Here is a 24660-nt window from a genome sequence, read left to right as displayed (position 1 = left end):
TTGTCTCCGGTTCCAGATACCCCCTCTGCCATGCTGTCCTCCCTCCCCCACCTGCCCGAGGGGTTGGCAGAGGGGAGGGTGGCCACCTCCCATCCCCCTTGGCACTGGCCCCAGACCACAGGACTCCAGAGGCAGCTGGCGGGGGTGGGGTGGGGGGTTGTGGGGAGGAGAAGGAAAGGAAAGAGGCAGCGGGGAGGGAGACCCATGGGCAGGCATTAGGAAAGCCAGGCGGGGATACAAAACAGCTTTATTGGAGGATCCCAGTCTAGGAGGGGGCAATGAAAGAGCTCTGGGTGGTGGAAGCCTGAGAGTATCAGGGGGGTCATGACCAGGACACCACATGACAGAGAGTCCTGGGGCTGGTGGGCCTGGAGGCAGCAGCAGGAGCCAGTCAGAGGCTGATGCAGCAGGCTCTCCTCTCGCTGGTGCCTGACTCCTGGCCAGGCTGGGCACTGCCCAGGGTGATGGCATTGGTGCGGGTGCTGTTCTGTCGCTGCTTGGACACCTTGGTGAAGATCTCTGAGAGGGCAGAGGCCGATGGCCAGGTCAGCAGAGTTATTAGAGCCCCTGTCCCTTGACATACACTGAGTGCCCTTTGTGACAACTGGGGTGACTTCACTTAACAGTCTAAGGGGGGGGGGGAGAAAGTGAAGTTCTACTACCCTGAGTAAAAAAGGACCATAAGCCAGTTCCCTGGGAAATGGGGCTTTTAGCCATGCCATAGAACCCGGTTTCTAGCCTAGCGTTAGATGAGAGTTAGATGAGAGGGAAGCTCTAGTGCTGTGATGTCTCTCCCTCTTTTTATTTATTTTTTATTTTTTTGGTTTTATCTTTATTTATTTATTAGATAGATACAATCAGAAATTGAGAGGGAAAGAAACAGACACACCTGCAGCACTGCTTCACCAATTTCCCCCTGTGGGTGGGGACTGGAGGCTCGAACCCAGGTCCTTGGACATTGTAATATGTGCACTCAACCAGGTGCACCACCACCTGGTCCCTCTCCCTCTTTCTCTAAATTAGAAAGTCAACCCAAGAGTGGTGGAAACATTTATGAGTGAGGCTCCACAAAACATCAAAGGGAAAAAGAGAAGCAAGGGCTCTAACCTTTGAGAACTGTCTCGAAGGCCAGCTCAACGTTGGTGGAGTCCAAGGCTGAAGTCTCCAGAAAGAGCAGCCCATTGTTTTCTGGTAAGAAAGGAAATATACTTTGTTAATTAGTGGGGGGGGGGGGGCATTCCAACTATAATACCAACAATATTGGATCAAATTTTTAATTTTAATGAGGTAGACAGAACACCAGAGCACTGATTAGCTCTGATTTATGGTAGTGCTGGGTATTGAACCCGGGCACTAGAAGCCTTAGGTATGAGTTTTTTGCATAGCTCTTATGCTGTCTCCCCAGCCCCTTAATCAAATATTTATGACATGCATTTGCTATACATTAAACACTTGACTGGGGCTGGGGAGACAGCATAATGGTTATACAAAGACTCTCATGCTGGCAGAGGGTAGATAGCATAATGGTTACGCAAACACTCTCATGCCTGAGGCTCCAACATCCCAGGTTCAATACCCCACACCATCATAAGCCAGAACTGAACAGTGTTCTGGTAAATAAATAAATAAATATCAAAGACTCTCATGCCTGAGGCTCTGAGCTCCCAGATTCAGTCTGGAGTACTACCAAAAGCCAAATCTGAGCAGTGCTTTGAGAAAAATAAGTAAATAAAAATAAGCACTTGACTGCAGTAGCTCACTTAATCCTTAAAATAACCTGTAAGGGGAGTTGGGCTGTAGCGCAGCGGGTTAAGCGCAGGTGGCACAAAGCACAAGGACCGGCATAAGGATCCCAGTTCAAACCCCAGCTCCCCACCTGCAGGGGAGTCGCTTCACAGGCGGTGAAGCAGGTCTGCAGGTGTCTAGCTTTCTCTCCTCCTTTCTGTCTTCCCCTCCTCTCTCCATTTCTCTCTGCCCTATTCATCAACGACAACAACAATAATAACTACAACAATAAAACAACAAGGGCAACAAAAGGGAAGAAATAAAATAAATATTAAAAAATAAATAAATAACCTGTAAGAAGGGCCAGTAAAATAGCCTACGTGGACGGCGCACTGCTTTGCCGTGTGAATGACGCAAGTTTGTGGGTGGTCCTCACTGTATTGGAGGAAGATTCAGTGCTGTCCTCTCACCCTCTCTCCCTATCTCTCCCTCTGCCTTTTGGTCTATTTGAAAAAGCCATGAAACCCTGTTGCTGACAAAAGATAAAACAGCCTATAAGGCTGATTCAAATGCCACTTTTTTAAAAAAAAGATTTGCTTATTAATGAGAGAAGAAAAGAGAAAACCAGAGTGATGACTCTGGTATATGTGATGCTAATACTCAAACCTCATGGGACCTCAAGCTTGAAAATCTATCATTTGGTCCCATAACCTAGATATACACCAGTTTCTGTGAGAGAGAGCTTATGTGCACACGTATCATAAACTACTGCAAAATATATACCTGAAAGCAGGACTACACTAGAGTTTGCAGTGAGTACCTCCCTAACACTTCCTCTCCACTATTCCAAGCTTGGGATCCATGATTGCTCAACAAATTGTTTGGCTTCATATGTTAACTCTCTTTTCAATCACCAGGTTCCAGATGCCACCAGGATGCTGGCTAGGCTACCCTGGATTGAAGACCCCACCAATGTGTCCTGGAGCTCAGCTTCCCCAGAGACCCACCTACTAGGGAAAGAGAGAGGCAGACTGGGAGTATGGACCGACCAGTCAACGCCCATGTTCAGCGGGGAAGCAATTACAGAAGCCAGACCTTCTACCTTCTGCAACCCTCAACGACCCTGGGTCCATGCTCCCAGAGGGATAGAGAATGGGAAAGCTACCATGGGAGGGGGTGGGTTATGGGGATTGGGTGTTGGGAATTGTGTGGAGTTGTACCCCTCCTACCTTATGCTTTTGTTCACTAATCCTTTCTTATATAAAAAATTTAAAAAAAAGAAAATCTATCATTTGGATGGAGGGTATATAGCTAGCATAATGGTTATGCAAAAAGACTCTCATACCTGAGGCACAGGAAGTCTCAGGTTCAATCTCCCGCACCACCAAAAGGCAGAGCTGAGCAGTGCTCTGGTAAAATAAAATAATAATAATTAAAAAAAAAAAAAGACTCTCATGCCTGAGGTTCCAAAGTCCCAGGTACAATCCCTCCACACCACTGGCAGCCAGAGCTGAGCAGTGCTCTGGTTAAAATTTAAAAAAAGAGAGAGAAAAAGAAAAAAAATCTACCATCCTACTCACTGTACCATCTCTTGGGCTGCCATTTATTTATTTATTTTATTTATTTATTTTTGTTGCCCTTGTTGTTACCCTTGCTGTCATTTGTTATTGTTGCCACTGTTGTTGGATAGGACAGAGAGAAATCGAGAGAAGAAGGGAAGATAGAGAGGGGAGTGAAAGATAGACACCTGAAGACCTGCTTCACTGTTTGTGAAGCGACCCCCCATGCAGGTGGGTACTGGGGGCTCGAACCGGGATCCTCACGCCAGTCCTTAAGCTTTGCACCATGTGCGTTTAAACCGCTGTGCTACCACCCAACCCCCTTATTTATTTTTTTATGCCTTGTTCCACTGCCCTTGGGCTGCCTTTTAACATTTGTTTAGTTTACCAGAGCACTGCTCACCTCTGGTTTATGGTGTTGCCAGGGACTGAACCTGGAAACTCTGAGCCTTAGCACTAAAAGTCGGTTGCAAGTGGCCGTGGAGGTGGCACAATGGATAAATCGTTGGACTGTGCATGTAAGAGTGAGGTCCTGAGTTCAGTGAGACATCACAAATGCCATAGTGATGCTCTGGTGTTTTCTCTCTCTCTCTCTCTCTCTCTCTTTCACTCATCCTGTCACTAATAAATTAAAAAAAACAAACATATATATTGGATGGAAGAGATCAAATAATGGTGATACAAAGACTTTTTTTTTAAAAAAAAAAAGATTTTATTTATTTATTTATTTATGAGAAAGAGAGGAGAGAAAGAACCAGATTATCACTCTGGTACATGTGCTGCCCGGGAATGAACATAGGACCTCATGCTTGAGAGTCCAATGCTTTATCCACTGTGCCACCTCCCAGACCACAACAAAGACTTTTATGCCTGGGGAGTCAGGCTTAGCGCAGCGGTTTAGTGCAAAGCACAAGGACCGGTAGAAGTATCCCGGTTCAAGCCCCCAGCTCCCCACCTGCAGGGAGTTGCTTCATAGGTCTGCAGCTATCTGTCTTTCTCTCCCCCTCTGTCTTCCCCTCCTGTCTCCATTTCTCTCTGTCCTATCCAATGACAGCAATAACAACAATGATAAACAAGGGCAACAAAAGGGAAATATATATATATATATATATATATATATATATATATATATATATATATATGATACTTTTATGCCTGAAGCACTAAAAGTCCCAAATCTAATTCCCAGCACCACTAGAAGCCTGTTTTTTCCCTGCTCCGAGGAAAAAACACACAACACACACATTCAACACCTTACATCTTTAGTGGCTTGGAAGGTAATGCCTTGGATAAAGCTTTGGATTCCTAAACATGAGTTCCCAAGTTTGATCCCCAGCATCACATGTACCAGAACAATGCTCTGATTCTCTCCCCTCCTCTCTCATATAAATAAATAGTGGTCCGGGAGGTGGCGCAGTGGATAAAGCATTGGATTCTTAACTATGAGGTCCTGAGTTCGATACCCAGCAGCACATGTACCAGAGTGATGAATAGATAAATAAATTGAACAGATAAATGAATAGATAAATAAATTCTTTTTTTAAAATAAATAAACAGACAGACAGACAAAATAAGTGGTCCAAGAGGTGGTACAGTAAGCAAATCACTGCGCTCTCAAGCATGAGGTCCCGAGTTCAATCCCCAGCAGCACATGTATCACAGTGATGTCTAATTTTTTCTCTCTCTCTCTCTCTCTTCTTAGCTTTCTCATTAATAAATATATAAAATCTTAAAAATAAGTAAATGTTTTTTTAAAATACATTTTTTTTTTAGATTTTATAAGAATGATAGGAGAGAGAGAAAGAACCAGACATTACAATTATACACGCTGCCGAGGACTGAACTGACTGAACTCATGCTTGAATCCAATGTTTTGTTTTTAACTTTTTTTATGATTATTTATTTTCTTTTGTTGCCCTTGTCTTGTTGTAGTTATTACTGTTGTAATTGATACCATCATTGTGGGATAGGACAGAGAGAAATGGAGAGAGGAGGGGAAGACAGAGAGGGGGAGAGAAAGACAGACACCTGCACACCTGCTTCATTGCCTGTGAGGTGACTCCCCTACAGGTGGGGAGCCGGGGGCTCGAACCAGGATCCTTATGCCGGTCCTTGTGCTTTGCGCCATGTGTGCTTAACCCGCTGCGCTACCACCTGACCCCAAGAATCCAATGTTTAATCCACTGCACCATCTCCTAGGCCACCAAAAAACACATCTTTTAAAAATAGAGAGGGCAGGGGTAGATAGCATAATGGTTCTTCTTCTTCTAGCGTTTGCCCTTCTTCCGTAGCCAGTTAATGGCTTTGAAAGTGACTGGGATCCATGTGGATTCAGTCGGCTAGGAAGGATCGTCAGTTTCCCCAATGAATGTTATGCAAAGACACTCTCATGCCTGTGGCTCAAAAGTCCCAGGTTCAATCCCCCTCACCACCATAAGCCAGAGCTGAATAGTACTTTGGTTAAAAATAGAAAGGAGAGAGTTGGACTGTAGTGCAGCGGGTTAAGCGCATGTGGCGCAAATTGCAAGGACCGGCATAAGGATCCTGGTTTGAGCCCCCGGCTCCCCACCTGCAGGGGTGCGCTTCACAAGTGGTGAAGCAGGTCTGCAGATGTCTTTTTCTCCCCCGCTCTGTCTTCCCCTCCTCTCTCAATTTCTCTCTGTCCTATCCGACAACGATGACATCAGTAACAACAACAATAACTACGGCAATGAAACAAGGCAAAAAAAAAAAAAAAAGGGAAAATAAATAAATAAATATTTAAAACATAAAAAATAGGAGAGAGAGAGCACACGAATGAGGCAGATGCTTGGAGGCCTCCAAAGGCCACAAAAGTCCACAGCTAGCACCTGTCTTGTTACTTCCAACCTCCAGAAACTGGGGACAATGTGACAAGACACTCAGAGGCAGCCCTAAACTGAGGCTCTTTGAGCACTATAGCTGTCCTAAAGTCCTAAACAGTTGCAAGAAAACTAAGCTCAAGGCCAAAGGTGAGACATAATGAGAGACATGGGATCTTAGGGGAAAGGTGGGAAGAGCCTATGGAAGGATGGAGACATGGGAGACAGCTTAATGGAGTAGAGCATAGGACTTGAATGATTAAGGATCCAGAAGTCCCAGGACCAATCCCCAGCACTACCATAAACTAGAGTTGAGTGATGAAGTGGCCCTCTCTCTTACCTTCTCTCAAAAGTAAATAAATGGGACCTAGGAGATGGCACAGTGGATAAAGCCTTGGACTATGAAGCATGAGGTCCTGAGTTCAATCCCTGGTATCGAATGTGCCAGAGTGATGCCCTGTTTCTTTCTCCCTCTATTTTTATTATATATTTATTTTAGATAGAGGCAGAGACAGAGAGCAGAGAAAGACAGGGAAAGAGACCACAGCACTAAATCTTCCTTCATTTCAGTGGGGGAATGGCTCAAAGCTGGGTCTAGCACATGGCAAGCAGCATACTACCCAAACAAGTTATTTCAGTGGCCCATAAATAAATAATTTCAAGCAACATATAGCAATAAATGAATTTTTTACAAAATTTTAGAGGTGGGGCCGGGTGGCGGTGCACCTGGTTGAGCACACATGTTACAATGCACAAGGACCTGGGTTCAAGTCCCCAGTCCCCACCTGCAGGGGGAAAGTTTCACAAGTGGTGAAGCAGTGCTACAGGTGTCTCTCCATTTCTGACAGTCTCTATCCAATAAATAAATAAAGATATATTTTTTAATTATTTTATCTATTTTATATTTTATTATCTTTATTTACTTATTTATTGAATAGAGACAGCCAGAAATTGAAAGGTAGGGCGAGACAGAGAGGGAGAGAGACAGAGAGACACCTACAGACCTGCTTCACCACTTGTGAAGCTTTCCCTTTGCAGATGGGGACCAGAGGTTTGAACCAGGGTCCTTGCTCACTGTAACATATGTGCTCAACCAGGTGCGCCACCACCCAGACCCTATTTATTTTATTTTTGAGTGAGATGCAGAGAGAGAAAGACACAGAGAGACACACCAGGGCACTGCTCAGCTCTGGCTGATGGTGGTGCAGGGGATTGAACCTGGGACTTCCTTTGGAGCCTCAGACATGAGAATCTCTTTGCATAACCATTATGCTATCTACCCCTTGCCTAATAATTTTTTTTTAATTAGTGGCCCAGGAGATGGAAAAATTGGTGGACTTATAAGCATGAAGTCCTGAGTTTGACTCCCAGCACCACCTGTGCCATCTCTTTCTCTCATTAGTAAAAAAATAACATTGAGTGGGGGAGATAGCATAATAGTTATGCAAAAAGACTCTCTCATGCCTGAGACTCTGAGGTCCCAGGTTCAATTCCCAGCACCACTATAAACCAAAGCTGACCAGTGCTCTGGCAAAAATAATAATAAAATGAAAAATAAATAATAATTTAAAATATTTATTTTTATTGATGAGAAGGAGGTGTAGGATGGGGGTATAGCATAATGGTTATGCAAAGAGACTTTTATGCCTGAGGCTCTCAAGAGCTGAGCAGTGCTCTGGTAAAAAAAAAAAAAAAAAGAAAAAAAAAAAGGAGTTGGGTGGTAGTGCAGTGGGTTAAGCACACATGGCGCCAAGTGCAAGGACTGGCATAAAGATCCTGGTTCAAGCCCCCAGTTCCCCACCTGCAGGGAAGTCACTGCACAGGCGATGAAGCAGGTCTGCAGGTGTCTATCTTTCTCTCCCCCTCTCTGTCTCCCCTCCTCTCTCAATTTTTCTCTGTCCTATCCAACAACAATAATAATAATAACCACAACAATGATAAAACAACAAGGGCAACAAAAGGGGAAAAAAATGGTCTCTAGGAGCAGTGGATTCATGGTGCAGGCACTGAGCCCTGGCAATAACCCTAGAGGAAAAAAAAAAAAAAAACCACACACACACACACACACAAAATTAAAAAGAGAGAGAGAGACAAGGAGGTGCAGAACCAGAGCATCCCTCTGGCATGTGTGATGACTTCACCACAGTCAGTTAGGGACCCCACCTATTGTCCCAACTGTGCCACCTTTTGGGTTGCAATAAATAAATAAATCTTACTTGGCTCCAGTAAGACTGAACCTGAGGCTCCTAGCTCCTAGGATCAATCCCTAGCACCGCCATAAGCCAGAAATGATCAGTGCTTTGGTGGGGTTTTTTTTTTACTTATATATTACTGGAAAGAGAAGTTGAGAGGGGAGTGGGAAATAGAGGGAAAGAGACAGACATCTGCAGCTCTGCCTCACCACTCGTGAAGCTGTCCCCTTGCAGGTGGGGACCTGGGGCACGAAGCTGGGTCTTTATGCACTGTAACGTGCTCTCAACCAGGCGTGCCACCACAAGGCCCCCCTCTTTTTAAAATTTTAATTAATTTTTTATAGAGACAGAGAAATTGAGAGAGAAGTGGAAGACAGAGAAATACTTGCAGCACTGCTTCACCTCTCAGGGAGACTTGAACCCAGCTCCAGCTCCTGTGCACTGTAATGTGTGCACTCAACCAGGTGCAACACCACTCTGCCCCATTTACTTATTTAGTGACATGGGAGGTGGCATCATGGATACTGTATCTTGACTTACAAAACCTGAGGTCCCAAGTTCAGTCTCTGGCATTATTCATTTCAGAGGGATGCTCTGGTTCTTTCTCTCTCATTAATCCATACATTAATCAATAAACATTTAAGAGAACAGAAGCAGCCAAGTAGGGCTGGAGGTGGGTCTGTGCAGAAAGGCCAGGTGGGGCCTGAGTAGGACAGGAGCTGGGCTGAGGGCTCTCACCAGCAAACATGCGGGCCTCCTCAGTGGGCACCTCCCGGGCCTGGCTCAAGTCACTCTTGTTGCCCACGAGCATGACGACGATAGTAGCCTCAGCATGGTCGTAGAGCTCCTTCAGCCAGCGCTCAACCACGGCGTAAGTCTGGTGCTTCGTCAGGTCAAATACCAGGAGCGCCCCCACTGCGCCGCGATAGTACCTGGAGCAGGGATGTGGCAGGGAAGCAGAGGCCAGGTGAGCCAGTCAGGGGCAAAGAGGAAGCGGGGCTCCATTGGGAAAGCACTGGGGCTCCCATGCAGGAGGCTCCTGGGGCCCATCCCAGACTGTGGGTACTGGAGTGATCTCTGGCCTCTCTCTCTTTCTCATGTGAAAGTCTCTCAAATGTAATAAATAGAATATCCTGGGGAGTCGCGTGGTAGCGCAGTGGGTTAAAAGCACACGTGACACAAGCAAAGTGCAAGGACCGGTAAGTATCCTGGTTTGAGCCTCTGGCTCCCTACCTGCAGGGGAGTCACTTCACAAGAGGTGAAGCAGGTCTGCAGGTGGCTATCTTTCCCTCCCTCTCTCTGTCTTCCCCTCCTCTCTCCATTTCTCTTTGTCCTATCCAACAACGACGACATGAACAACAATGACAACAATAAAACAACAAGGGCAACAAAAAGGAAATAAATAAATATTTTTAAAAAAGAAACAAGATCAGAAAAGAAAACACAAGTAGAACCTGAAATGGAATTGGCGTATCGCACCAAAGTAAAAGACTCTGGAGTGGGTGGGTGGGGAGAATACAGGTCCAAGAAGGATTCAGAGGACCTAGTGGGGGTTGTATTGTTATATGGGAAACTGGGGAATGTTATGCATGTACAAACTATTGTACTTACTGTTGAATGTAAAACATTAATTCCCCAATAAAAAAAAGCCATCAAAAAAAAGAAATTATTACAAAAAATAAACACTAAAAAGATTTTTCTTTCTTTTTTAATTTTTAAATATTTATTTTATTATTATTTATTTATTCCTTTTTTATAGTGGATATTCTTTTTTTTTAAATTTTACTTATTTATTCCCTTTTGTTGCCCTTGTTGTTTTATTGTTGTAGTTATTATTGTTGTTGTCGTCGTTGTTGGATAGGACAGAGAGAAATGGAGAGAGGAGGGGAAGACAGAGAGGAGGAGAGAAAGATAGACACCTGCAGACCTGCTTCACCGCCTGTGAAGCGACTCCCCTGCAGGTGGGGAGCCGGGGTTGGAACCGGGATCCTTATGCCGGTCCTTGTGCTTTGCGCCACCTGTGCTTAACCCCACTGCGCTACAGCCCGACTCCCCTATTTATTCCTTTTTGTTGCCCTTGTTGTTTTATTGTTGTAGTTATTATTGTTGTCATCGTTGTTGGATAGGACAGAGAGAAATGGAGAGGAGGGGGGAAGACAGACAGGGGGAGACAAAGATAGACACCTGCAGACCTGCTTCACCGCTTGTGAAGCGAATCCCCTGCAGGTGGGGAGCCAAGGCTCGAACCGGGATCCTTATGCGGGTCCTTGTGCTTTGCGCCATGTGCGCTTAACCCGCTGTGCTACAGCCCGACTCCCTCTTTTTAATTATTTTTTTTAAATTTTTTCTCTCTTTTTTTTTTTTCCTCCAGGGTTATTGCTGGGCTCGGTGCCTGCACCATGAATCCACCGCTCCTGGAGGCCATTTTTTCCCCTTTTTGTTGCCCTAGTTGTTGCAGCCTCGTTGCGGTCATTATTGCATTGTTGACGTTGCTTTGTTGTTGGATAGGACAGAGAGAAATGGAGAGAGGAGGGGAAGACAGAGAGAGAGGGGAGAGAAAGATAGACACCTGCGGACCTGCTTCACCGCCCGTGAAGCGACTCCCCTGCAGGTGGGGAGCCGGGGGCTCGAACCCGGATCCTTACGCCGGTACCTGCGCTTTGCGCCACATGCGCTTAACCCACTGCGCCACCGCCCGACTCCCTTTTTTTCTCTTTTTAAAATTTTATTTGCAACCTCCCTGCAGGTGGGGAGGCAGGAGCTCGAACCGGGATCCTTGGATTTTTTTCTTTAAAGACTAGAACCTGGGTCCTTACAAGTAGTAATATGTACGCTCTACCAACCGTTCCATAACCTACCTGACCTCACAAGATTTATTTATTTATTTTAAAATTTGCTTATTTATGAGAAAAACTAGAGCATCACTCTGGTACATGCAGTGCTGAAGATGAAACTCAGGATCAATTTCTCTATAGATATCTATATATATTTTCCATTCATTCAAAAAGGAAAAAAATGCAAAAATGCCAGGGGCATCAGGCTTAGCCTTGAGCAGAGGCCACAAATCAATAAACCAGAGACCACACCCATCAAACCCAGCCACAACTGCAGTAAAGGAGATTTGGGAATAAGAGGAGCTAAGGTGGGAGTCAGGCAGTAGCGCATCGGGTTTAGCGCACAAGCGCACGTGGCAAGAAGTGCAAGGACCAGCTTAAGGATCTCCTGTTTGAGCCCTGGCTCCCCACCTGCAGGGGAGTAGCTTCACAAGCGGTGAAGCAGGTCTGCAGGTATCTATCTTTCCCTCCCCGTCTCTGTCTTCCCCTCCTCTCTCCATATCTCTCTGTCCTATTCAACAATGATGACATCAGTAACAACAACAATAACTACAAAACCACAAGGGAATAAATAAATTCATTAATTAATAAAGTAAATAAAAAGAGATGCTAAGGTATGAAGCCTGGGACCCAGAGCCAGCTAGAATAGCCCCAGTCTCCCACATCTGAGAACAAGAGCCCTGGGGGCGGGGGCTGGTCTGGGAGCCCCTGTAGATTCACCTCCCCACCTTAAACCTGCACCCTAACCTCAGGATCCTTCCTTCCTAGCCCCCCAGCTTCCCCTGATGTTGGCCAGCTACTCCAAGGCCTCCTTGCACTCTGTTCAGCTGAGCTCTTGTATGGCTTCTGTGGAAGACTTGCAGCCCCTGTGATACTCAGCTGTCGGTCTCCTCTGCTGTGCCTGTCTCTCTAGAGCTGGCTAAATGCTTCCTTACAGCAGTCCCTGACTTTAACTCTTAGCCATCCTTGCAAACCTCATGGCTAGAGCTGAGGAGTACTCATCAGACCTATGTACTCTGACTATTCCTTTTTTTTTTTTTAAGATTGTATTTATTAATGAGAAAGATAGGAGGAGAGAGAGAGAAAGAACAAGACATCACTCTGGTACATGTGCTTCAGGGGGTTGAACTCAGGACCTCATGGTCAAGAATCCAATACTTTATCCACTGCGCCACCTCCCAGACTACTCACTGACTATTCCTTTTTTATTTTATTTATTTTGTTGCCCTTGTTATTTTTTATTGTTGTTGTAGTTATTATTGTTGTTATCAATGTCATCCTTAGATAGGACAGAAAAAAATGGAGAGAGGCGGGGAAGACAGAGAGGGGGAGAGAAAGAGAGATACCTGCAGATCTGCTTCTCCACCTGTGAAGTGACTCCCCTGCAGGTGGGGAGCCGGGGCTCCAACCGGGATCCTTAAGCTGGTCCTCGTGCTTTGTACCATGAGCGCTTAACCTGCTTCGCTACCGCCCAACTTCCTTTATTTATTTATTAATTTTCCCTTTTGTTGCCCTTGTTGTCTTTTATTGTTGTAGTTATTATTGTTGTTATTTATGTCGTTGTTAGATAGGACAGAGAGAAATGGAAAGAGGAGGGGAAGATAGAGTGGGAGGAGAGAAAGACATACACCTGCAGACCTGCTTCACCGCCTGTGAAGCGACTCCCCTGCAGGTAGGGAGCCGGGGGCTCGAACCCGGGTCCTTGTGCTTTGCTCCATGTGCGCTTAATCCGCTGCACTACCACCCCATTCCCGACTATTCCTTTTTTAAAAAATTTATTTATTTACAGGAGAGAGGGGGCAGGTTTTGGGCAGTGGCACACCTAGTTAAGTGCACATAGTACTATACACAAGTACCCAGGTTCGAGCCCTCACTCCCACCTACAACAGGGACACTTCACAAGCAGTGAAGCAGGTCTGCAGGTGTTTTTCTTTCCTGTCTTCCTCTCTTTCTGCCCTCCCCCTCAATTTCTCTCTGTCCTATCAAATAAAAGGAAAAAGAAAAAAAAAGGGGGGGGAAAATGGCCACCAGGAGTGGTGGATTCATACTGCAGGCACCAAGTTACAGCAATAACCCTGGAGATACACAAAAACAAAACAAAACAGGAAACACCTAAAATAGACCTACTAGCTTTTTCCAAAACAGAGACCCCAAATCTTGTTCTGCTTTCTGTCTTAAGTCTCAGTCACCAGGTTCCAGATGCTAGCATGATGCCAACCTGATTCTCCCTGGGCAGACGACCAGACCAATGTGTCCTGGAGCTCCGCTTCCTCAGAGTCCTTCCCCACTAGGGAAAGAGAGAGACAGGCTGGGAGTATGGATCGACCTGTCAACGCCCATGTTCAGCGGGGAAGTTAATTACAGAAGCCAGACCTTCCACCTTCTATACCCCATAATGGCCCTGGGGGATAATGAAGAGGAAAGCTTTCAAGGGAGGGGATGGGATACAGAGTTCTGGTGGTGGCAACTGTACCCCTCTTATCCTATGGCCTTATCAATAGTTCCTTTTTCTTTTTAATGTGGGAAATGAACACTTAAAAAAATATTTTATTTATTTTATTTTTGAGAGAGATACAGAAGGAGAGAGAGAAAAACACCAGAGCACTGCTCAGCTCTGGCTTATGGTGGTGCGGGGGATTGAACCTGGGACTTTGGAGCCTCAGGCATGAGAATCTGTTTGCATAACCATTATGCTATCTCCCCGGCTCCAATATTTCCATTTTATACATAAAAATTTTTTTAAATGCAGGCAAGAGAGAAGAGAGAAACAGAGCAGGACATGTGATGCCAGGGGGTAGAACTCAGGACTTCATGTTCTTGAGTCCAAAGCTCTAGCCACTACACTACCTCTCAGGCCAGGAAATAAATACATAAATCCAAAATGATGTGGGGATAGATAGCATAATGATTATGCAAACAGACTGTCATGCTTGAGGCTCCATAGTCCCAGGTTCAATACCTCATACCAGCATAAGCCAGAGCTGAGTAATGCTCTGGTTTAAAAAAAAAAAAAAATACATTCTTTAAAAAAAAAAAAGAAAGAAAGAAAACACAAGTAGAACCTGAAATGGAATTGGCATATCGCACCAAAGTAAAAGACTCTGGGGTGGGTGGGTGGGGAGAATACAGGTCCATGAAGACATAGATGACATAGTGGGGGTTGTATTGTTAAATGGGAAACTGGGGAATGTTATGCATGTACAAACTATTGTATTTACTGTTGAATGTAAAACATTAATTCCCCAATAAAGAAATAAAATAAAATAAAAAAAAGATAGAAAGAGAGACACTGGCCACCCTGAAGAGAACCACACATTATTCTTTGCATGGACCTAGGTCCAAGGCCCCACCCCCCATCTGCAGGTGACTATTCTCTCTCTTTCTATAACAAATAGAAAAACTGGGAGTCAGGGGAGTCGGGCTGTAGCGCAGCGGGTTAAGCACAGGTGGCACAAAGCACAAGGACCGGCATAAGGATCCCGGTTCCAACCCCGGCTCCCCACCTGCAGGGGAGTCGCTTCACAAGCGGTGAAGCAGGTCTGCAGGTGTCTGTCTTTCCTCCTCTCTGTCTTCCCCTCCTCTCTCCATTTCTCTCTGTCCTATCCAACAACGACAACAACAATAATAACTACAACAATAAAACAACAAGGGCAACAAAAGGGAATAAATAAATAAAATAAATATTAAAAAAAAAAACTGGGAGTCAGGCGGTAGTGCAGCGGGTTAAGCACACGTGGTGCAAAGACCAAGGACCGGCGTAAGGATCCTGGTTCGATTCTCCCCCCCAAAAAAAAAAAAAAAACTTATTTATTATATTTATTATATTATATATGAGTGAGAGTTTCCACAAGACAGAGAGAAGAGAAGCCAGAGAACCACTCTGGTACATACAGGTGCATGCAGTGCAGGAGAGGAGCTGGAAACCTCAGGCATACAAAGCCAGTGGTATATCCACTGAGCTATCTCCCCAACACGAGCTCACATGTTCCAGTTGAGATGGTGAGAGTTACAGAGTACAAAGCACCTTGCTGACCCGAGGACCACTAGAAACCAGAGCTGGCCACACCCTACTCCACTACAAGTCACCCATTTGAATTTCAGGTTTCTTGTTACTTAAAACAGGGACTCTGAGGTGGCTCTGAGGTGATAAAGCAGTGGATAAAGCACTTTTTTTTTTTTTTTTTTTTTTTAAGATTGTATGTGTGTAGGATAGGAGAGAGAAAGAACAAGATATCACAGGGACCGGGTGGTGGCGCACTTGGTTGAAAGCACGTTATAATGCCCAAGGACCCAGGTTCATATCCCTGGTTCCCACCTGCAAGGGGAAAGCTTTGCAAGTGGTAAAGCAGTGCTGCAGCTTTCTCTCTGTCTCTCTCCCTCTTGATTTCTGTCTCTATCCAATAAATAAGATAATAAAAAAAGAAAAAATAAACAACACCAAGATATCACAATGTGCTACCGGGGATTGAACTCAGGACCTCATGCTTGAGAGTCCAATGCTTTATCCACTGTGCCACCTCCTGGACCACAAACACTAGAATTTCAAGCATGAGGTCTTGAGCTCAATTTCTTGCATTGCACAAGCCAGAATGATGTCCTGGCTCTCTTTTTCTTTCTGTCCCAGTAATAAGTAAATCCATCTTTCTATTTATTTATTTTTAAAAAATATTTATTTATTCCTTTTTGTTGCCCTTTTTTTATTGTTGTACTTATTATTGATGTCATTGTTGTAGGATAGGACAGAGAGAAATGGAGAGAGGAGGGGAAGACAGAAAGGGGAGAGAAAGACACCTGCAGACCTGCTTCTCCGCCTGTGAAGCGACACCCTGCAGATAGGGAGCCGGGACTTGAACCAGGATCCTTATGCGGGTCCTTGTGCTTTGCACCATGTACGCCTAACCTGCTGTGCTACCACCCGATTCCCTCTATTTATTTATTTAAAAATATTTATCTATTTATTTATTGTGGATAGAGACAGAAATTGAGGGGGAAGTCAAGAGGGAGATAGAGACACCTGCAGCACTGTTTAATGGTTTTTGAACCTTCACCTCTGCAAGTAGGGACGTGTAAAGGGGCTTGAACCCAGGTTCTTGTCCACAGTAATGTGTATGTTCAACTGGGTGTGCCACCATCTGGCCCCTATTTATTTATTTATTTTTTAACCAGAGCATTGTTTAGCTATGACTTATGGTTGTGTGGGTGATTGAACCTGGGACTTTGGAGCCTCAGGCATGAGAGTCTGTTTCTATAACTATTATGCTATCTACCCTCCACCCTATTTATTTATTTTATTTAATATTTCATTTATTTATTTATTCTCTTTTGTTGCCCTTGTTGTAGTTATTATTGTTGTTGTTATTGATGTCATTGTTGTTGCACAGGACAGAGATAAACGGAGAGAGGAGGGGAAGACAGACAGGGGAGAGAAAGATAGACACCTGCAGACCTGCTTCATCACCTGTGAAGCGACTTCCTTGCAGGTGAGGAGCCAGGGGCTCGAACTGGGATCCTTAGGCTGGTCCTTGTGCTTTGCGCCACCTGCGCTTAAGCGTATTTATTTATTTATTTATTTTTTTCCAGCGCAGTATTCAGCTCTAGCTTATGGTGGCTCTGGAGACTGAAACTTGGACTTGAGCCTCAGGAGTGAAAATCTCTTTGCGTAACTATTAATGTTATCCCCCTAGCCTAAGAATTTAAGATGAGTGAATAAAGAGGGATTCATCAGATACAGTGCTTGACTTCCATGCTACTGTGAAGATTCTACAGAATGCCAGTTGGGAAGGGCCATGAAGTGGCCAGGGAGCACTGGACTCTCAAGCATTAGGTCCCAAAATTGACCTCCAGCACCACCACAAACCAGAACTGATCAGTGTTCTGGTCTCCCCCCGTATCTCCCTCATTAAAATAAAATAAATATGGCCCGGGAGGTGGCACAGTGGATAGAGTGTTTGACTCTCTATCAAGGTCCTGAGTTCGATCCCTGGCAGCACATGTACCAGAATGATTTCTGGTTCGTTCCCTCTCTCCTCCTATCTTTCTCATTAATAAATTAATAAAATCTTTAAAAAAATAAGTAAAGGGAGTCGGGCGGTAGCGCCGCGTGGCGCAAAGCGCAAGGACCGGAATAAGGATCCCATTCGAGCCCCTGGTTCCCCACCTGCAGGGGAGTCGCTTCACAGGCGGTGAAGCAGGTCTGCAGGTGTCTAGCTTTCTCTCCCCCTCTCTGTCTTCCCCTCCTCTCTCCATTTCTCTCTGTCCTATCCAACAACGACATCAATAACAGCAATAATAATAACTACAATAATAAAAACAGGGAGTCGGGAGGTAGCGCAGCGGGTTAAGCGCACGTGGTGCTAAGCGCAAGGACTGGCATAAGGATTCCAGTTCAAGCCCCCGGCTCCCCACCTGCAGGGGAGTCACTTCACAAGTGGTGAAGCAGGTCTGTAGGTGTCTTTCTCTCCCCCTCTCTGTCTTCCCTTCCTCTCGCCATTTCTCTCTGTCCTATCCAACAACAATAACAACATCAATAATAACTACAACAATAAGACAAGGGCAACAAAAGGAAATAAATAAAGAAAAAAAGAAAAAAATCCGAAAAAAAAAATTTAAATAAATAAATAAAATAATTAAAACAAGGGCAACAAAAAGGGAATAAATAAAAATATATTTTAAAAATAAGTAAAATAAAATAAATAAAAAATTTAAAACATGGATAATTAAAGGCAGAGGCCTGGTGGCTTGTCGTGCACACAGCAGTAGCAGAGACTACTAGATGGTAGCTGTGACTCTGGCTTTAGGTTCCAGTGGCAGTGTCACTATCTCCTGGCTCAGACCACTGCTCACACTGGTTGTGAGTCTTTCATTATCAGGACAACATTCAGTGATCCCACCTGCTTTTCTCTTCCCGTGGTGGCTCTGCCCCAGCAGAACTTCAGCCCTTCCCAGGCAGGGCCTCAGCACCAAGCACAGCCCTAGCCCTCCCTCCCCCTGCCCACCCCACTTAGGTGCTTACGCGGAGGTGATGGCACGGTAGCGCTCCAGGCCTGCGGTGTCCCAAATCTGAGCCTTGATGGCAGCGGTGCCCAGCATGACAGTGCGGGTGGAGAACTCCACTCCAATGGTGGTGCGGCTGTCGTGACTGAACTCATTGCGTGTGAAACGGGATAGCAGGTTGGTCTTCCCCACACCAGACTCGCCAATCAGCACCACTGTGTGTGGGGGGGCGGAAGGAGACACATCTGGGATGAGCTGGCCAGAGGGGCTCCAGACCCACCTGAGTCTAAAGGGTCTGCTTGTCTGAAAGAGGGAGCTGCAGTCTGGAAGGTGGCAAATGGAATCATGGAACTCTGGGCTTGATCCCTGACATCGAATGTGCCACAGTGATTATCTGGTGCTCTCATAAAAAAAAATAAAAAAAAAAAAATACAAAGGGCCAGGAGGTGGCGCACCTGTGTTAAGTACACAAATTACAATGCACAAGGACCCAGGTTCAAGGCCCTGTTTCCTACCCACAAGCATAAAGATTCTTTTTTTTTTTAAAGAAATATTTTTTAGCATTTTATTTATTTATTTATTTATTTATTTATTTATTTATTTATTTATGAGAAAGATAGAAGCAGAGAAAGAAAGAACCAGACATCACTCTGGTACATGACTTCCTACCTGCAGGGGGGGTTGCTTCACAGGTGGTGAAGCAGGTCTGCGGGTTTCTATCTTTCTCTCCCCCTCTCTGTCTTCCCCTCCTCAATTTTTCTCTGTCCTATCCAACAACGACAGCAATAACAACAATAATAACAACAATGATAAACAAGGGGCAAGAAAAGGAAAAAAATAGCCTACAGGAGCAGTGGATTCACAGTGCCTGCATGGAGCCCCAGCAATAACTCTAGAGACAAAAAAAAAAAAATATATATATATATATATATATAGTATTGTGTGGGTGGAGGTAAATAGCATAATGGTTATGCAGAGACTCTCATGTGTGAGGGCCCAAAGTCCCAGGTTTAATCCCCCTTTCCCACCACCACCACCATAAACCAGAGCTGAGCAGTACTCTAGTTTAAAAAAAAAAAAAGTGGTTTGGGAAGTAGCGCAGTAATAAACCTTTGGACTCTCAAGCATGAGGTCCTGAGTTCGATCCCCAGCAGCACATGTGCCAGAGTGATGTCTGGTTCTTTCTCTCTCTTCCTATCTTCCTCATTAATAAATAAATACAATCTTAAAAAAAAAAAGTATTGTGGCTGAGGAAAGGAAATGGCTTGGAGCTCCAGTAGTGCAATCGGTTAGTGCATGGTACTTATACAGGAAATGGCTCAACTGGTAGACCACCAGAGTCTTATGCCTGAGGTTCCTGGTTTGATCCCTGGCACCACATATACCAGAGTGGTGCTCTGGCTTCAGATCTCTCCCTATCCTCTCTGCCTCAGGTGAAACACACACTATTTCTCAAATGTAATAAATTAAATCCTGGGGCTGGGTGCTAATGCACCTGGTAGAGAACACGCATTACAGTGCACAAGGACCCAGGTTCAAGCCCCCAGTTTCCATCTGCAAGAGGGAAAGCTTCACAATGGTAAAAGTGTTGTAGGACACACACACTCTCTCTCCATATCTATCTATCTATCTACCTACAGATATCTTCCCTTTCAATTTTTTCCTTTTTATTTTTTTAATCAGAGCACTGCTCAGTTCTGGCTTATTAAAGTTTCTTTGCATAACCATGATGCTATCTCCCCTGTCCTCAATTTCTTTGTCTCTATCTAAAATAAAGAAAATAAATCAGGAGTAGGGCAGTAGTGCAGCGGGTTAAGTGCACATGGCGCAAAGCGCAAGGAATGACGTAAGGATCCCTGTTCGAGCCCCCGGCTCCCCACCTGCAGGGGAGTCGCTTCACAGGTGGTGAAGCAGGTCTGCAGGTGTCTTTCTCTCCCCCTCTCTGTCTTCCCCTCCTCTCTGTTTTTACAAACAACAACAATAACTACAACAACAATAAAACAACAAGGGCAACAAAGGGAATAAATAAATATTAAAAATAAAAAAAAAGAAAAGTATCTTATCGTCCGGGAGGTAGTGCAGTGGATAAAACATCGGACTCTCAAGCATAAGGTCCTGAGTTCAATCCACGGTAGCACATGTACCAGAGTGATACCTGGCTCTTCCTCTCTCCTTCTACGTTTCTCATTAATAAATAAATAAAATCTTTAAAAAAAAAATCTTGGGGCTGAGTGGCAGCACACCTGGTTAAGTGCACGTTACAATGTTCAGTCCTAGGTTCAAGTCCCCAGTTCACACTTGCAGGAGGAAAGCTGTACAAGTGTCTGTCTCTTGGGTTGTCACAGGAAGTCTCAGAGCTTGTCCAGGACACAAGGGCTATGCTAGCAGTCACTATTACAGCTGTGTTTGGACACCTAGTGCCTACCTTATACTGTCAGGTGCCACCTGGGTACCCAGCCTCACCTCACCCAGACTCACCCAGTGAGTCAGCTGGGGTTGGGCTAGAGTGTGGGAGGTTGGCAGTGTGGCCATGAGCAGAGCATCTAGGATGAGGAGGTCAAGAGGAGGATTCTGGAAAGGCAGGCTGTGCCCAGGGACTGGGCAGCTTATCATGTGGGCTCTGGTTCCTCCAACTATCCGGTAACCTTAAAACTGGTTACTGGCTTTTACTGGGTCTTGGATCCCTTGTTTATAAAAAGTATAAAGACTTGAGGAGTTGGGCGGTAGCATAGCAAATTAAGTGCAGGTGGCACAAAAATGCAAGGACCGGCTCAAGGATCCCGGTTCGAGCCCCGGCTCCCCACAGGGGAGTCGCTTCACAAGCAGTGAAGCAAGTCTGCAGGTGTCTATCTTTCTCTTCCCCCTCTGTCTTCCCCTCCTCTCTCCATTTCTCTCTATCCTCTCTAGTGACAACAACAATAATAACCACAACAATAAAACAAGGGTAACAAAAGGGAATAAATATTTTTTAAAAGTGTAAAGACTTCCTCCACATTTTTAAAGTTTATTTTATTTATTTGTTTATTTTCCCTTTTGTTGCCCTTGCTGTTGTTTAAACTTATTTATTTATTCCCTTTTGTTGCTCTTGTTTTATTGTTGTAGTTATTATTGTTGTCGTCCTTGTTGGATAGGACAGACAGAAATGGAGAGAGGAGGGAAAGACAGTGAGGGGGAGAGAAAGATAGACACCTGCAGACCTGCTTCACTGCTTGTGAAGCGACTCCCCGGCAGGTGGGGAGCCAGGGGCTCGAACCGGGATCCTTATGCCGGTCCTTGCGCTTTGTGCCACGTGTGCTTAACCTGCTGCGCTACCGCCGACTCCCACCCTTGTTGTTGTTATTGATGTCGTTTTTAAATACGACAAAAAGAAATTGAGAGGACAGGAAGAGAGGCGAAGAGAAAGATAGACACCTGCAGACCTGCTTCACCACCTGTGAAGCGACTCCGCTGTAGGTGGGGAGCCGGGTTTCGAACCGGGATCCTTATGCTGGTCCTTGTGCTTTGCACCACCTGTGCTTAACCCACTGCGCTACCGACATAGTACTGCAGGTACCTTTCCCAAATGGCACATTTTATTGAGCCTCCTCTGTGCCAGGAACTATCTTAAAGACTTCCCACTGGAGCCTGGTGGTGGTATACCTGGCTAAGCACACAAAGTACCATGTGCAAGGATCCAGGTTCAAGCCCTGAAGCAGGGACACTTCATAAGCAGTGAAGTAGGTCTGCAGCTGTCTATTTTTCTCTCTCCCTCTCTCTTTTAACATTTTTATTATCTTTATTTATTGGATAGAGACAGCCAGAAATTGAAAGTGTAGGGAGACAAAGAGGGAGAGAGACAGGGAGACACCTACAACACTGCTTCACCACTTGTGAAGCTTTCCCCCAGCAGGTGGGGACTGGGGGCTCAAACTTGAGTCCTTGCGCATAGTAACATGTGTACTCAACCAGGTGCACCACCACCCGACCCCCCCATCTTCCCCTCCTCTCTCAATTTCTATCTGTCCTATTAAGTAAAATAGGAAAAAATGGCTGCTGGGAGCAGTAGATTTTTTTTTGGGGGGGGGAGCAGTAGTTTTTTTTTGGGGGGGAGCAGTAGATTTGTAGTGCCTGCACTGAGCCCCAGTGAAAACCCTGGAGGCAAAAAAAAAATAAAATCCCACCTATGGGGTCTGTCAGTCATTGAAGCAAGCATTATTGTCCTATTTTCATGGAGTAGGAAACTGAGGTACTTGGGGGCATTATGATAACACCTCTGGTATGGAAAACTCCTGCTCCTCTCCCTTCTCCCCCCTCCTCATTTCCAGAGCACTGCTCAGCTCTGGTTTATGGTGATGCTAGGGATTAAACCTGGGACCTCAGAGTCTCAGGCATGAAAATCTTGGGATCACCATTTCATTGTTTCCCTGGCACCAGATGTGCTTTTAAGGAGGGCTTGCCCCCAAGCTGGGGCCTATGCAGTAGCTGAAGCTCCTTTACAAAGCACACCTCCACATCTATTTTCTCCCCCACTTGGCTGAGATTTAGGACCCAAGAGAGCTAAGGCCAGGAAGTGATGCAGTGGATGGCGCACGGGGCCCTCAAGTGTGCACGTGGCAGAATGATGCTCTGATTCTCTCTCTCTCCTTCTCTTCCTTTGCTCTCATAAATAAATAAGTGGGAGTGGGACACTAAACTGAGTGCACACATAACAGTGCACAAAGACCCAGGTACAAACCCCTCCCTGGTCCCCACCTGCAGGGGGGAAGATCTCAAGCAGTGAAACAGTGCTGCAGATGTCTAACTCTCAGTATCTCTCTCCATCCAATAAATGAATAAATAAAATAAAAATAAAAATGAATAAACAAACTCGAGTCTGGCAGGTATGCATGTGTGTCTAAGTGGTCCATAAATGCTAGCTGCATATGAATCATTGCCTGAGACACCATCCCCCCAACGGCTAAACTGCCTCCCCTTGTGGGAAGGTTCCCCAACCTGGAGGCCAAGGGCTGGCAGAAGCTGGGAGAGGCAGAGGGTGGGGTCACTGAGCATAGTTTTGCTAGCTTGCCCACACCAGCGGAAGGTGGGGATGGGAAGGGGAGGAGCCACTACACTGGGGTGGGACACAACAGCTAAGTTCCACTGTTAGACCTCCAGGGACAGTGAGGACTGGGTATTTGGGCCCAAGGAGCCTGCCCAGGGAGGGCTAGGGGGTAAGGATCTCTCCGAATTCCATTGACCTGCTGTTTCAACCCAGCCTCACAGTGGGAGAGTTCTCCTTCCTGCCATCAGCACAGAAAGGCGACTCTTTACTCTGGGGTAGCTTGAAATGCCCTCTGCAACTTGACCCAGGCTGCTCTGCTGTTTGTAGGGATGCAGGCTCCCCCTGGGCCAGAGGATACAGCTGCCTGGCTGAGCTATGTGGGGTATTCTAGGGAGCTATGCTTGTCCTTATGCAAAACCAAGCACCTGGACTTGTGCTCCAGTCCCCTGCTTCAACCACTTTCACTCACCTTCAGCCCCTCCCCACCCTGGCTCCCCTAGCAACTTTCTCATTAGAAGATGATACATCCTGGGGGTGGCCATGGGAATTGAGGGGTCCTGGGAAGAGATTAAAAAATCAAAACAGGGCTGGGGAGATAGCACAGTGGTTCTGTAAAAAGGCTTTCATGTCTGGGGCTCTGAGGCCCCAGGTTCAATCCCCAGCACCACTATAAGCCAGAGCCTAGCAGTGCTCTGGTCTCTTTCAGTATCTCATTAAAAATAAGTAAAATATTTTTTAAAAATCAAAACATTTGTGGTCTGGGAGATGGCGCAGTGGATAAGGCATTGGACTCTCAAGCATGAGGTCCTAAATTCAATCCCCGGCAGCACATGTACCAGAGTGATGTCTGGTTCTTTCTCTCACTCCTATCATTTCTCATGAATCAATAAATAAAATTAAAAAAAACATTTAAAAAAAATCAAAATATTAGAATAGAGAAAGTGATCATCAGTCTTGACCCTGGTCTCTTTCGGGTTCCTTTCAAGCTTCCCCACACTCACCCTTGAAGACAAAGTTATAATCTTCCTCCGTCCTGGTCCCCATCTTGGCCCTGCATGGAGGACACAGGTGTCACCTTTGGGGCAGGTGCAGGCTGAACGCCCTCAACCCTCGGCTCTGAGGAGACCGGGGCCCACGCCTCCTCTCATTGGGGTGAAGATCCCCCCCACCGCTGAGGGGCTGATGTCCGGGGCTTGGCTCTGCAGGCGTGGACTCGGAGGGCAGCGAGAGGGCGGAAGCCAGGAACAGGAAGAGCGGGCAGCTTGGCCCAGGTGGGTGGAGAGGCAGTGACGTCAGACAGGTTAGACAGGTTGGGTGTCTACTCCCCGCCCCGCCCTGAAGGCTGGGCTCCAAGGGGCGTTGGGAGGGGGGACGGGGCTTGGGAGGAGACCTATAGAAAATGAGCTTGGAACTGAATGCTCATTGCTAGGACTCCTGGAGGGGGGAGTAGGGGAGGGACAGCCACCTGTGAAAACTAACCCCCAAATGGAGCAGAAA

At 45.8% G+C, this 24660-nt stretch overlaps 1 protein-coding gene across 1 annotated transcript; it reads right to left on the bottom strand.

Moving 5' to 3' along the window:
• Positions 1 to 230: 230 nt before the first annotated feature.
• Positions 231 to 24413, bottom strand: RAB25 (RAB25, member RAS oncogene family). Its single transcript, XM_007535438.3, has 5 exons — positions 24165 to 24413; positions 18163 to 18358; positions 9055 to 9248; positions 1108 to 1188; positions 231 to 519 (listed from the first exon to the last, which is right to left on the bottom strand). Exons 1-5 carry the CDS (start codon positions 24205 to 24207, stop codon positions 392 to 394), a joined length of 642 nt encoding a protein of 213 aa, XP_007535500.1. The 5' UTR covers positions 24208 to 24413; the 3' UTR covers positions 231 to 391.
• Positions 24414 to 24660: the final 247 nt, after the last annotated feature.

The sequence above is a fragment of the Erinaceus europaeus genome, chromosome 11, assembly GCF_950295315.1.
Source record: "Erinaceus europaeus chromosome 11, mEriEur2.1, whole genome shotgun sequence".
NCBI classification, from domain to species: domain Eukaryota; kingdom Metazoa; phylum Chordata; class Mammalia; order Eulipotyphla; family Erinaceidae; genus Erinaceus; species Erinaceus europaeus.
This window is presented reverse-complemented; position numbering and strand designations above follow the sequence as displayed.